Source organism: Lissotriton vulgaris, chromosome 8 (genome assembly GCF_964263255.1).
Source record: "Lissotriton vulgaris chromosome 8, aLisVul1.2, whole genome shotgun sequence".
NCBI lineage: Eukaryota > Metazoa > Chordata > Amphibia > Caudata > Salamandridae > Lissotriton > Lissotriton vulgaris.
The window spans coordinates 440,681,418-440,696,089 of record NC_141696.1 but is presented as its reverse complement, the minus strand read 5'-3'; the positions used below and the strand labels follow the sequence as shown (position 1 = coordinate 440,696,089).

Sequence of the window (14,672 nt, the reverse complement as noted above, 5' to 3'; positions counted from 1 at the left end):
AGTGGCCGTTGTATATTTGTTAGGTCTCCGATAAGTATGAGAATCTCCCTCCGGAGGTTATTAATGTAACTGCAGGACCACCATATGTGGTGATAGGTACCCTGCCCCTCGCAGTCGCTCCTACAGAGTTCAAACCGCGCAATATAGCTTTCAGACACACTGGTGTCATATAACACTGTAGCATTATTTCAAGTGCATTTTCTTTGTATTAAACACATAAGGATGTTTTTGCTGCTCTCAATCATAGTTCCACCCATGTGATTTGTAGCGTTTCCTCTCCTAACTCATCTGTCAATTTTATTGCAATGACAGTGTTTGTATGGGTTGAGTGTGCTTTAATTTTTTGTATAGGTGCGATACAGCTTATTGAGCATCGGCATCTATCTTTAAATCTTCAGTGTTGGTCATATTTCTGCTGCCTCCATTTCCCTTTACTGGTTGTTGGGCCCAGTGTATCCACTGGGTAATTTTAAAAATATAATTCGGATGCAGTTGAAAATCAATTCTGTACTGATTCTTGTCTTTTAGTGTTCCCTCACTGAAGAAAGATCACAATGTGAGGAAAGTCCCAGTCCAACTGACACATCCCTGGTCAGTCACAAAAGGTGTCATAGGTGATGGAATCGTCATCGCCTGATTAATTCTGACTGCTTGGTTCCAACAATTTAGCAGAGCTACGTAAGACAATGCAGTGGTGTGGTGCAGGTTTCCTACACTACCTAACACCACAATTTAATTGGATGCTGGCACCGTAGTTTAATGAGATGTGGTGTCATATTACAGTACTCTGGGGTGATTGTTATCCCAAATAAAGCTCCAAAGTTTCTTAGGAATAATGTTAATGGTCATGAGTGGGATTTCCATAGGTAGTGTTCGGATAACATATAAAAATCAAGGTGTGAACTTAATTTTTATACAGCCTATCCTCCCAATCCATTACACTTCTAGTTTCACTCACCTATCTTTATATAGTAAGCCTATGAGGGAGGTATATTAATATTATAGAGATCTTTGATTTGGGTGGCACCCAGATATTTTAAACCTTTTTGGGAAACATGATTATGTTCTCACTTTTTGCTCTGGCATTCCGGACCCCATTCCACTGAATTTGATTTTGCAGCCGGACACTGTCTAGAATGTTTGCAGTTTGCCAATCAAATTTGGAAACAAGGTTCTAGGATTTGCCAGGAAGCAAGAATGTCATCTGCAAACAACACTAGTTTTATCAGACTAGCTTTCGTAGGAAACCCAGAGATCAGGGAATTATCCACTATTTTCTATCATAAGGCTTCTATATCAAGTGCAACTATCAAGGGAGACTGCAGCATCCGTGTCTCATTCCTCTGGACAGCACCACCAATTGTTGAAAGTCAGTATCATATTCTTATTCTGCTGAGGGATATCTCAAGATAGCCAAAAAATAATGCTTCCACTGGCAGGCCTATTCCTGATTTGATAATGTTTTTATTTTTTATAAAGATCCCATTCCTCTTTATCATATGCCTCTTCCTAGAGTGAGAGAAAGAGTGGTTGGGCATCTGTTATGGTGTTTCTCACTATGAACTATATGGCCAATATAGCATTGTCCCCTGTTTTCTATCGTGTATAAAGCCAGCCTGATAGGGTGAGGTCATGGTAGGCCATAGATTCCCAATTATTGAGGCCAAGATCTCGGAAAAAACTTTACATCACTACTAAGAAAAGATATGGGTCAGCAGGAGCTACATTTTTTAAAATCTTTTTTAGGTTTTAGTACAAAGGAAAGTGTAAATTCCATCATAGTTAGTGTCACCTGTCCTGTTTCTACTACAAAGTAATTAAACACCCTAGTGAATGCTGATATCAAGAAATGCCTTGTAAAATTAGTTCGGGAACATATTGGGTCCGAGGGCTTTATTGTTCAGAAGCAATTTTATTGCTGCTCTAACCGCACCTGCTATAATCTGCTCTTTCAATCTTCAAATTGTTCCAGGGCTATAGAAGGAAATATTATTTTCTCTAGGTATTTAACTGGAGGTTAGGAGGGTAAAGATGTGTACAGTATTGCACAAAGGCTCCCTTATTCCTTGATATGTTATTTGAATGTCTCCATTTTCATCTCCTTGGCATGTGTAGGTTTCTATTCTTGACTACTTTTATTTACTAAGCCAGGAGTTTGTCTGCCTTGTTCCTTTTTTCATAATAGACTTGTTTTGCCTCAAGTAGCTTGTGAGAGGCATCTTTAGATAGTAGTGCTTCCAGTTCGCTAGCACGCTACAAAGTCCTCACTAGGGGTTCCTTGAGCTGAATGTGTACTTGCACTAGCTGTATTATTTCTTTCTCAAGGTCTACTCTTTTTGCTTGTTCCAGTCTCAGGAATTTGAAGATGAATGAAATAAACCCACCCTGATTCCCGCTCAAGCACCATCCCAAATCATGGGCCATGACATGTAATCTAAACAAAACGTAATTCATACATACATTCCAAGGATTGTTTCCTTTCAGCACCTGCTCAGTGTTGGTTTGTCAAGGCGCAACCGTACTCAGTTTCTTAACAGACCAGTGACTGGCATAACAAAAGATACTAGGGTACATTGTTCTGTTCCAGGACATGTCACAAGACTTGTTCGATGCAAGTAAAGATAAATACGTACCACTCACACCCAAACATGGACAAGGGTAAAATCCCATTCAAAGTGTATTCCATCCATTTTTTCAAAATCCACTTGTTACCAAACAAGGGACAGGGGATTCATTTACAATCACATGTATCTGGCTGCACGCTGGCCTAAACGATCTACCATGCAAGACGATGTCCATACTAAACAGACATGCATTTGCAGTTGAAACCACGAGGACACTGCAAACACATATACCTTAGCTACCTGCATGCGCATGCACTTGCATGCCTATTCAGTTTATAGCATGCTCAGTGACAAGTTCTGCGGCGCTGGGTTGTACATTTAAATACATTTGCCCAATGAATGTACAAACATTTTTCACATGATTTAAAAAAACTTTTAAAAAACAGAACGTTACACTTAATACCATGGCCTATGTAGACTAATAATGCTGCTAGTTACTTCTGCGTCAGTCTCTAACTAAAGCCCACGCTGCACACTGTGCTGTGGCACTAGGCCGAACTTGGGGAGGGGGCGCAGATCATTGGTCTGACTCGCGCTCTAAACTCTCATTGTCGTTGGCACCCTGGACGGTTTCTGGCTGTGCATGCACTGCCTCCATAAGGTGAGTGGCGCGCGCCTAAAGTATAATACATATGCGCACTCACACTACTGAACCCAACAGTGACCACCAATGGTGCTTTTTCCCCGCAGAGTGGTCAGAGTGTAGAATGCAAAGACTGCCACAGTGGCCTTCTGATCTTGTTACTGGGGTCGATTTTTCCAAAGAATCGGACCCAAGTAACAAAACTGTCCCCGACCCGGCATCACCAGTCTGGACCTGGTGGAAATAGTAAATCTTACCTCTCCAAAGTCCAACACTTTCCCTACTGTTGCAAAGACTAGAGGTGGAATAGAAATTCTTACTCCTCCTAAGTGCAATACTTCCCCTACTATTGACCTGTTTGGAGTAGGAATAGTAAATGTAACTCCTCTGAAAGCATATGCTTACATTACGGTTGCAGAAACTTGGATGGGAATAGTACATCTATTATTCCCATACTACAATACTTTCCCTAATACTGTTTAAATAGATCTAATATTATTTGTTTTATTTATTTTATATTATTTGTTAGTAACTATATATTTTTTTTCTTTTTATAATATTTTTAGTAAATGTCTTTTGGGGACTTTACTTTTTTTTATTTTTAACTAATTTGGCAATTTATTTAATGTTTTGCAATTAATTTATTAATGTTTTTTATGATATATATATATATATATATATATATATATATATATATATTACCTACTGGCGGTCGCCAGTAGATAGTCATAGTTAGGACCAAGTTTCCATAGGAAATCCGCAACATTCTATTTTGAATCACTTTGGCGCCGGTTGACTAATCATCGCGAAATGTTCAAAACTGGTGGGGCGCTACGGTCCACTCCTATCCTGAAAGTCTTGGGGTGATTAGTCAAGCGGGGCCGAGAAAAAAGGGGGGTCTCAAGACATGTTTTCCCCATGCAATTTCCCACAGGAACCTTCAGCCGGGGCTACAGCCTGAACTGCTGAATGGAATTGCACCAAATTTGGCAAAGAGATAGACCTTGGTTCAGAGTCCTGTCCTTTGCTTAAATGGTGTAAATTCGTTCAGTATTTCCTGAGAAAATCACAATTAAAATCACATATATATCTATGGCCACGCAGGATCCGCACACCCTAAGCGCCCCCTTCCAAGCACAAGCTGTATGCTAATTGGCTGTCAACACTCCAAACCAGGAAGTGTTGGCAGCCATCTTGTTCCTCGGTAGAACCGAGGCACAAGAAACCCTCCAAAAAAGTGCGCAAAACACAAAAAGGGGGCAGGGTAGAAACTCCCTGACCCCCTAGGCCTGCTCAGGGGGTCCCACAAGGACCCCCAAGGGCAAAAATTATTTTATTTTTTTTAAATCTGCAAAATACACACAGGGTGCGCGGATCCTGCCGTTCCAAAAAAAAAAAAACGAAGCGCAGTCTCCCGCGCTTCGATTCTAATTAGCCCCTGGGGGGGGCAAGTCCAGGGGGAATTGGAAAATAAAGTATGGGGGGGCCCCAATCTCCCCACTGCCCAGGGGACCGGCACCCCTCTGGGCTAAGTTATAATAATTGCTTAAAAGTTTAATGGTGGGGGGTCTCTAAGGTCCCCCGGGAGCTCAACTTTATTGACATTGCGGGGGCACACAGCCTCCCCCCCCCCCCCGCAGCCCCAGGACCGCCACACCCGGGGATTATTTTTAATAAATAAATATCCTGTGTGGGGGGGCTCCAGGGACCGCCACCTCCCCGGGGCACTAAAGATGCAAACTGGGGGGTCCGTGACGGATACTGCCAGCCCCGGGGCCCACCACCCCCCGGGGCTTTGAAAAAGGTGAGATGGGAGCCCTCAATGGACCTGGGGACCACCACAGCCCAGGGCCGGCTCCTGCTGTGTCCTGGGGTGCCTACCCCCGGGACACTGTAGTTTGCAATGACAGGGCAGGAGCCTCGCGGCATTGCAATCTGCTTGGCTTCATTGAAGCCAGAGCAGGGAAACCTGCTCTCGCTTCTATGAAGCAAAGCTGATTGCTTTTCCACATGGGGAGCAGCATGTTAGCTATTACAATTCCTACCTCTTGCTTACCAACTTAAAAAATTATTGCAACTGTTCCGAAATTCATTACAAGTAAATTAGAACAACCTACACTCCGCCACTCTAGAAATAAGATTACAATAAACTATTCTCTCCATGCAAATCTGAACCCTATTATTTCTGAAATCATCTAGAAATTAGTGGATGCGGATCCCTAGCAACACACCTCAAAAAGAGCATCAACAGACAATGTGGTGTTCTTTCAAAAACAGATATCCTTGAAAATAAAACTAGAGGTATATCTACAGCAATAAACCACATCTTTGGATCTATAATAGACCGCTTTTATGAGTTACTTAGTTCAGGTTTTGATTCTCACCTCCCTGCTTTACATCTGAATTATCGGTCCTGTCTGATTAGGTCTCATACTTCACCTCTTCCAGTTTGGCTTGTCCAAATATATATTCTGTGTTGGAAATTCCTCTTCATTCGATTGGTCTCAGCCCCAGGATTGGATTCAAGTCTTTCAGTAAAGTGTGTCTAAAATACCTCTGTGCTTGCATGTCACTGGTTGTGATAATATCATATTTAAATTCCTGTGTGGCTAGTGTCAAGTGAGAGATCCTGGAAGAGTAACTTCCTTTTATCTCATAAAGAGATGACTCTTGTTTCTGTGTCTTCATCATTATGAATATCCGGATTTTGAAGAAGTAGGCGCTTCACCAACCACCCTCCTCAGATACTTTCAATGCCCAGCACAGTCAGACTTCTAAAACCATCTTCACTTCTTCACCTCCATTCTCAGGATTCTTGAACTTCCAAGGCTTTGCTAATAAGTTGGGATCAGGCATTGTTTACTGAATCCGAATGGTCACCTGGTTCCAAATCACCAGTTCTAGCAAATGTATGATGTAACAAGTTACTCAATCGTATATATACCAACATTACCCCTTGAATTATGCAGCTGTTTCCAAGTAAATCTAATATTCATAAAATCATTTATATATTAGCAAAAGGAAGTAAGCCTTATTGTAAAGTTTGGGATGTCCTCTGATCGACACTAAGATCACAGTTTAGATATGTGCTCTTCAACATGAAGCACCTATCTAGCCTTCTAAAGATCAACAGGCTATCACACATAACTCCCTAATGTTTTTCAAAGAATGGTGCATTAACGGCTGCATACTGGTGGAATCACTATGACATGCACAAGTTCCATTCCTAATATGTATGCAAGCAATCCAAGGGATCTCCCTTGCTACACCACATTGACACCACACAATGCCTTATATCCCTTACCTTGCTGCATCTTCTTCCAATAAAAGCTTTACAAACTGTCTGGGAATGTGCAAAGAGAGCCCACTCTCCGCCATCTGCTCCAGAATTCGCAGGTGATTTCCATCTGTTGTGGGAAATCGGTACATCCTGCAAATGGCACCACCAAACACTGAAATAGTATTGGAAACAGGGCATTGGTATCGCATATGAGATTGATTCCATTCCAGTTACAATGATGTAAATTTCAACTATATCCCAAAAGTGGAATTGCTAAATTTAACAAAACAACAGGGTCTAGAAATTACCCCTTCATTAGATCTGTATAGAAATATGTAAGGAATCCAATTCAACATTCTGAAACAAAGCATCAAACTTATTCACAATTATTAAAAACACTAGGTCAATTGAGTAACCCCTCACAGCAAACCAAAATAAACTGAATAGAGTGGAAAATTTCAAAGGACTGATATGAATGAATAATGTCCTTATTTATTAATCTTGAGGACGTTCTCACACCGGTCATTTGGATGCTGATGAACAAATATTTTTAGCACAGATGTTTATTCATGTTAGTCTATTTATTTTCTTAGTTTTGAAATGTAAAACAAAAACTGCCTTAACCCTGTGGCCATTTGTAGTTATCTTGAGCGGAGTGATGGAGTATAGCACACTGAAAGATCTTGGGTCATGAAAGGTTGCATGTTAGCATAGCAAACATTACCTACACAAGATAGCTTGTAAATAGTGTTGTAGGTTCACACCTTCACTTGAATAGGATCTAGAGGCACTTCATGTTGCAGGGTCTGAATAGAATAGCTAGAAGGTTCTAGGTACATATCCCACATTAAAAGCATGGAAAACGGACACGGGGCTCCTTTTGCTACAGATGTAGAAAAATTAAAGAATTCAGTGCTTTTAAGCCCTCCACGAGGATGGCTTTTTCTTCTTTTCCTATGATAATTACTCACCATCTGAGCACAAATGCAATGATTGTATTTTAAGCATTTCATATTGTAATGGCAGACAAGGGCTGATTAGGTGTCACCTGTGCTACCCAATAAATACAAGTGATTATGTCAAATAAATTGTTTTTGAATAATTTTCTGCACATAACACAATTACCTGACTTTAGTAAAGCGTCTTTCCTGAGTGATGCATACTTAGAACGAATGCCTAAAGATTCAGTTAAACTTGCATCAACTGGCAAAACGGTCTGTAAAAAAACAAAATACAGTGAATATAAGATACTCTGTATAGAGTATACATTCCTTAATTAAGCAAATAAAACAGTTATAAAAAATAAGTATAGGGCCAATTCTAAGCATAGCCATGAAGCATTTATCCTGGTGGGTTTGGTTGCTAATGAGCTATCTTTTTCTGCCTTGCACTTACATGTAGTTGGGGGTTCATTTCCCTAAAATATTTCCCAGCCTCCTTGGTACTGGCTCAGACCAATAACTCCTAAACATCCTATGGGATGGGGGTGTCTGGCAGTGCTGCAAACCAGGTGCAAGACTACAACTAGTGTCATACCCCTTTTATGTTCATGTTCAAACCACAGTTTATCAAAGCTTTACATAGGACCCAACATAAGCAAACTTGTTATAACTTTTTTTGGCCACACATTCAATCATTTTAAGGCTATCTTATCTTCTCTGGACTTTTTTGGGGACTGCCAATTAATACCTTCAAATGTTCAGGAAAGAGAACAATTGAGTGGGAATAGTATCACAGATATCTCTGCCTGCCAGTTTCCAACTAAGCTAAGGGCATGTAAGAATTTCAAGACAACCATGTTTTTGGTCAAAGAGTTAGGTTGCAGTAAAATGTATTTGCTGTTGCCCAGTCTAAAGAGCTTAGACCCTGTACTTTTTTGAACTAGGATACTGCTCCAGCCCTTCCCCTGGCAGGTTTGTTTTTTGGATGCATTCATCTTTTTGGAAATTCAATGGTTAATAATGGACTTTACTGTTCTCTGTTTATTGATTAACATGAATGATGAAGACCTCGCAGAACATACATGTCAGACTGTTAATTGTTAATGATATCTTGCTTTTTACTAAAAAACAGCTTTTAACTTAGCTTCTAACTTTGAAGAGTTTCAGGGTGGTGGGGGATTTGGAATGATGTATGTCATGATTCTACCATGTTATATATAAATTTCACCTGTAACTTCTATGTGAATGCAATTTTTGATGTTGTGAATGTTTTATTAAGGTATAAAAGCAGTGAATCATATCACATTTTAGGCGCTCTCCTCAATCAACAACATAGCTGCAAAACCACATAAACCACAGTTCAGTGTACACATTTTGCTTCGTTTCTTCCCTTGATCCAAGTTACTACAGGGCCAAATAGAACAAAGGGTCAAAAAAGAAAAAGCTCTCAGTAAATTCAAGAATGGGATAAAATATGCATATTGATGCTCTTGTTGAGGAGGAAATGGTGGTTGCATCTCCCATTCTAACAGGATGTCCCACCTTCCCAGACAGGACGGCAAGCCTCTTCCTGCTACGGTAAGAAGACTAAACATAACAATAGTGCAACTACCCTGTAAAGACGCATCTCTATACTCCATGACTTTTGAGGGGCACACTTCTCCTACCCCAACAACTGAAGATTTATGTGCCCGTATAATTTTAGCCACTAACTCTCTAGTTGCCTCAGACATAAAACTGGACACTTTATAGAGTCACCACAGTTTTTTGCTTTGTTTAAAACTTTGGCGTCCTTTGATGAGTTTCTACATAACGTTTTGAAAAACGTTCATCCACCTCAGCTCCTCCCTGGAATGTTTTGGGGTGATCAGTCTAGCGGGGACGGAGAAAACGGGTTTTCCCTGCATGCAGTTTCAATGGTGAGAATTAGACAATACAAAACAAATAGGTGCACAGAAATACACCAGATTTGGCAGAAACTTAGATTTTTAATTTTGAAAGCGTGCTTTTAGAGATTTCGTGGAAATCTGTTCAGCTGTTTTAAAGATATTAAGCATCAAAATAGGAGATATATAGACGGTTGGTATCACAGGAATACCACAAATTAAAAAATAAGGGCATTTCAATTGCTTCCAAGAGCTTTTTTCCCCCATCGGTTAATTCGGTCCCACGAGTCTGAGCACTCTCACTGGCTGGCCCCAACATGAAAGAATATTTTGCAGCCGCCATTACTTGCCATGCACTGCTAATTACCTCACATACTACGTCACTCTAGCATGTTCTATGGTATCATTGATAAGATCACTGGAAAATCTGAAATTACAACATTGATCACAACACTGTGCATGGCATGAGTGTGTGTTACAGTCACTTTAGGGCATGAGTTACAGTTACTTGAGATAACAATAAATTGGGAATTTTAGTGATTTCATCAGTTTAAAACAGTATGTTTAAACTGTCATTGTCACCTAACTATAACACAAAAGATTCGTTTCGATAGATCAACAGCCTTTGCCAATCTAAAAAGTGCCATTTTGTTACTCAATATATACTGGCTGATGAACATAAATAAAATACTATGTGCTTTCTCTTTGCAGCAGTTGCATTTTTTAAATACATTCGGTACCACTAACAAGTACAATAAATAATGGAATTAATACCATTTGACCTTGTCCAGAATGCGATATCATTAACATTCTCTGCATCATTGAGTTATGAATATTGAATAAACAAGCCCTTACATGGGTAAGCATAAGTCAATAGAAAGCAGCACTCAACAACTAAAAATAACATGTGCCGCACAAATAACGAAAATACCAAAATCGACATTCTCAGTTAAAGATTTTGAATGAGTCCGTGACTTCAACGTAAATAATGTGAATTTCGCCAGTCTAAAATATACAAATAAGAGGAACAAATGGCTATTACAAACAGCTTGTGTCACCCTTCAGACACAAGCGACATAAAGGACAATTGACTGAACAAGGTCCTTGGGATGCCTCACGGCAGAGATCTGAGGCCACACAAAATAGGGCATGAAATGGACAGCACTGTGCGGACATGGCACTTGTAGCTCAGACATGGCCACGAACGCCAGACATTCGCTAGCAAGGGAAGCCTCGAAGCCGCGGCCCACTGTGCCAAAGTATCGAAAGGAAGGTGAGCTATTGTGGCAGATGACAAACAGTGATTTATGACACCCAGTCAAAACCTTTTGATTTGCGGGATAATGCATTGCGAATTATGCATGTTATGTTTTTATATGCAATAAAGATAAGATTATACTTGGTACCAATTGTAAATATAGGATGTACAGAGCTAAATATATTAATGACCGATGCAATTGTGATGACTCATGTACCAGCTTACGATGTGAATAAACTGTGTCCCTTCTAACACCACAAAGGCCTTGGTGTCCATAATTGAAGGGCGAAATGAACAGCAGGAGGGTGTGTGGGATCCACGCAGAGCTGGGGGTGGGGGAGACGGGGTTTGTAATAGGCAGCTTTGGCATGAATCTCACCCTTCTGGATCTTGACAAGACACGATTCATCCGCCGATCGGGCAGCACATATATTTCACTGAATCCATAAATCTGATGGAGTCTGTTCACCAAAAAGTATCTAAGTCTCCAGTCCCCACTGCTCTGTACATTGCTTACACGGTGCCCAGCTCCAAAGGGCGGCAGCAATCCCTGAACTAGGGGGGATACTTACTGAAGGGAGAGACTGGCCCCTGCAAAGACAGTCCAACGACTCTCGGCGCCGAACCTTCACCCGGGCCTCGGCCGCCTCCTCATCTCCAATCATCCCAATCCATGTTCGGTTGGGGACACGCCTACATCAATACTTTGTCCAAGAACTGTGGTTTGCTGGCCTGCGCCTCTACACACTCGAGACGATACAGAAAAGGGGGTGGTGATGAACAGAGTGTCTGAATTAAGCAGACCACTCTTACCCAGTCCAAAGATCAGGGCTTGATCCATCACCGTTATTTATCTCACTGCCCCATCCCAGCTCAGAACCTGGCTATATGCAAATTAGTCTGTCCCTGGCCCAGTGCATCATGGGAACAGGGCAGACCAAACTACCAAGCCAATTCTTCACCAGAAAACACTCGAGAGGCATGGGGTAGAGGGTCGTTAATAGCCAGCAATCTGCACTAAAGTATGATAAAAATGTAATGATGTTTGTAAATAAGTGTTAAAAATGAACTAATTGGGTTTTTCTGTTTCTCTTGTTTCCTATAGAAACATTTGTTTTATCATATGAATTGGTATAAAAAAATTAACTTGTCCTGATGAAGGTGGGGGTTTGATTTCAAGAACCACTGAAACGCCGCGTCAATAGAGTTTTTTTAATGGAAAATGTTTCTGATGTGATAAAAACATTTTAATGTACAATGATGTATTATTGTTCAGAATTCTTTATTTAAAAAAATTCTGTTTATGATGTGGAATATATCAAGAGTATTTAGGAAAAAGGGGAGTGGGTCTACACAAGATTATAAATGAATACGATGACTTGACATATATACTGGAATCTGTGTTTGTATAGACATAAAAGACTGTTAATATGCATTAAGACAACATTTGCATCCTCCCTATGTTTTTAAATAAAATATTTTTAACTGTAGAGTGTTTCGTATATGTGCAGAGTGGACAGTACTAATTTCTACTGAATAACTATAATAAATATGTACATTTTTCCACAACAAGGAGACGTCATATTTGTGTTCACGTATTAATGATACATATGGAGACTCCAATATAGTGCAGCCTGGCTGGGTATATATTGACGATTTAGGCATATAAAATGGGTGAACAAAAGTGAGTTTTTATTTCATTGATTTATTCTACCTTGTCCCTTTTGGCCTGAAAGGGTGACTCTTTTGAATTTAGAGTTGTATGCCCAATAATAGCAATACAAACAAGGTCACAAAGACATCAAGCACATAGGGACATGAATACATACACAATGGACACACTTAGTCAAAATACTGGAAAATGACTCCTATATCTTCGGACTGTCTACAACATGTAGACACTAATATGGCACACTGACAGATATACTGGCATGATTACAGTGACACTGACATGTTCACAGTAATAGAATAAAATTGATATAGAGAGCTACGCACGCTCATGCACAGACACACACAAAGACAAAAACGCTAACTTAAAAACACGCTCTGAGATATAGATTAAATAACGTTGATACTGACCCACAAAGGGAATCGCAAACACAGGCACAGATTCCCATCACAGAAATACTGACATAGGGACACAACAGCAAGACACAGGGTTTGAAGAACAGAGATACAAACCGGTGGAGGAGAAGAACAGACAGAGACTCTGACACAAAGACTAACCCTGGGAGAGGAAGACGGAGAGACTGAAAGGGAAACCCAGAAATGAGCAATAACACAGCAATAACACAGACATTGCTACTCGGGAAGATGGACAGTGGAAAAGGGAACACTGAAACAAACCCAGACCCTGGAAAAGAGGTCATAAACATTGACACAGAGACTATGGACAAGTACTCAGAAATAGACAAGAACATTAGGATGTGAAAACAGTGGACATATAAACAGACAATATTATCAAAACACAGGACATGCACAGACACAGGCATTGATTTAAGGGCAGTGGGGCATGTAATAGGACTTCTGTATAGAGTGCACACACACTGGCATGCAATGACACCTAAACAAAGGAACTGCCAAACAGTTATCAAAATTTGAAGACATTCACATTGACAATGAGATAAAAGAACATGGACATGGAACCAATGGGACAAGGCACTAGCACTCGAAAAAAAGAACCAGTGACACATGTCTGGAAAATAACAATAGGACACAAAGAATGGGGCGCAGAGCGATTTGAAAAGTATAAAAAACAAGAATCAGACCAGAGAACTGGAATAGACATAAAAAAAACTCCAAGATACACTGGACAAACATCAGCACCAAGAGAATATGAAACAGACAACCTGATTTAGAAATGCTACCTAAAAGTAGCCCACGTTGTGTGGAAACACACATATTCCAAGATGCTTTAGACCATTTTGCATTGGAATATGGGTAACATTGTTTAGTCGTACTGTCCTTAAAACATAACAACTCTATGTGGGGCACCACAGACACAACTCAAACATCAGCATCTAGTGGGAAACAGGATCACATAAGGCATTATTTTAGAGAAAAGCACAGGTAAACACATTGACAGAATCATCCTTGGTATGGCACCTTTGTAGTTAAAACATAAAATTACCACCACTACGAGAGCCCCAATTTAGGCCAGTTCTTTCTTTGGGAAGTAATTTGTGTTCATACTCACTCTGCCATTAATGGTATCAGGAGATCGCGTCAGGGGAGCTCTTTGGTCTGTCTTCTCTTCCATTTGCCAACCAATTACAGTAATATTGCCTACACGCTCTTGTTCCGCTGATCTACAGAAAATAATATAGGCATTTATAGAACTGCTATTTTTAAAACAAACAGGTTTCAAGTGAGCACATCTGACAATGTTCTCAAGTGATAAAATGTATAATAAAGAAGATAACAGTGCACAGAGAAAAAAGGCAATAATATTCCTATTATAATGAAAGAATATGCCTAGATCACAAACCATGCTATTTACAACAATGGTCTTAAGTGACTGTATTTGCACCCATTTATTATTCTGTACAACACGGCACCCTGCACAGACCGTGGGACATTACCATCATTGTACCACATCATAGACTACTCTAATCTTTATTTTCAGTCAACTCTTTAGTGGACCCTGTTCTCAAAGCAAACTTTGTGGTCAAGAATGTGAATGACAAGCATACCCCCATTTTAAATGATCACCACAAAATAGTGGTCTATATTGAGTCCGGGATCATTTATTTCTCAATGCCTGGTACAATCAACCAATTTCCTTCTTAAAAAAATATTCCCTTTTCAGCACATTTGGAAGATCACTGCCTCGAACTACAATTGCCAACGATTCCTGATTTCCAAGTAGATGGATCCATTCAGCTTTCATCGTTGGGCTACAGACTAATTTAACGTCATAACAGAAGAGAAACTCTGCAACAAACAATTAGCTACTCCCCTCAGAACATTGCTTCTCCTAAAGGAACCTGGATGATATCTTGACTCAGCTTCAGAAGACAGGAACTATTCAATTAGAAATCTTTGCCCCTCTCCAACCCCAAGAAGATCCATGGGCAACCTTTGGCAACTGAAATGTCTGA

At 40.2% G+C, this 14,672-nt stretch overlaps 1 protein-coding gene across 5 annotated transcripts in view; it reads right to left on the bottom strand.

Moving 5' to 3' along the window:
• The window catches only part of INPP4A (inositol polyphosphate-4-phosphatase type I A), a 1,119,411-nt gene that overhangs the window by 367,373 nt on the left and 737,366 nt on the right, over positions 1-14,672 (bottom strand). For all 5 annotated transcript variants that reach the window (XM_086934219.1, XM_086934220.1, XM_086934221.1 and 2 more), the window contains 3 exons: positions 13,769-13,880; positions 7,613-7,703; positions 6,512-6,659 (listed from right to left, as the gene is read on the bottom strand). In XM_086934219.1, coding sequence (XP_086790345.1) covers positions 6,512-6,659; positions 7,613-7,703; positions 13,769-13,880 — 351 coding nt within the window. The remainder of the gene's footprint in view (positions 1-6,511; positions 6,660-7,612; positions 7,704-13,768; positions 13,881-14,672) is intronic.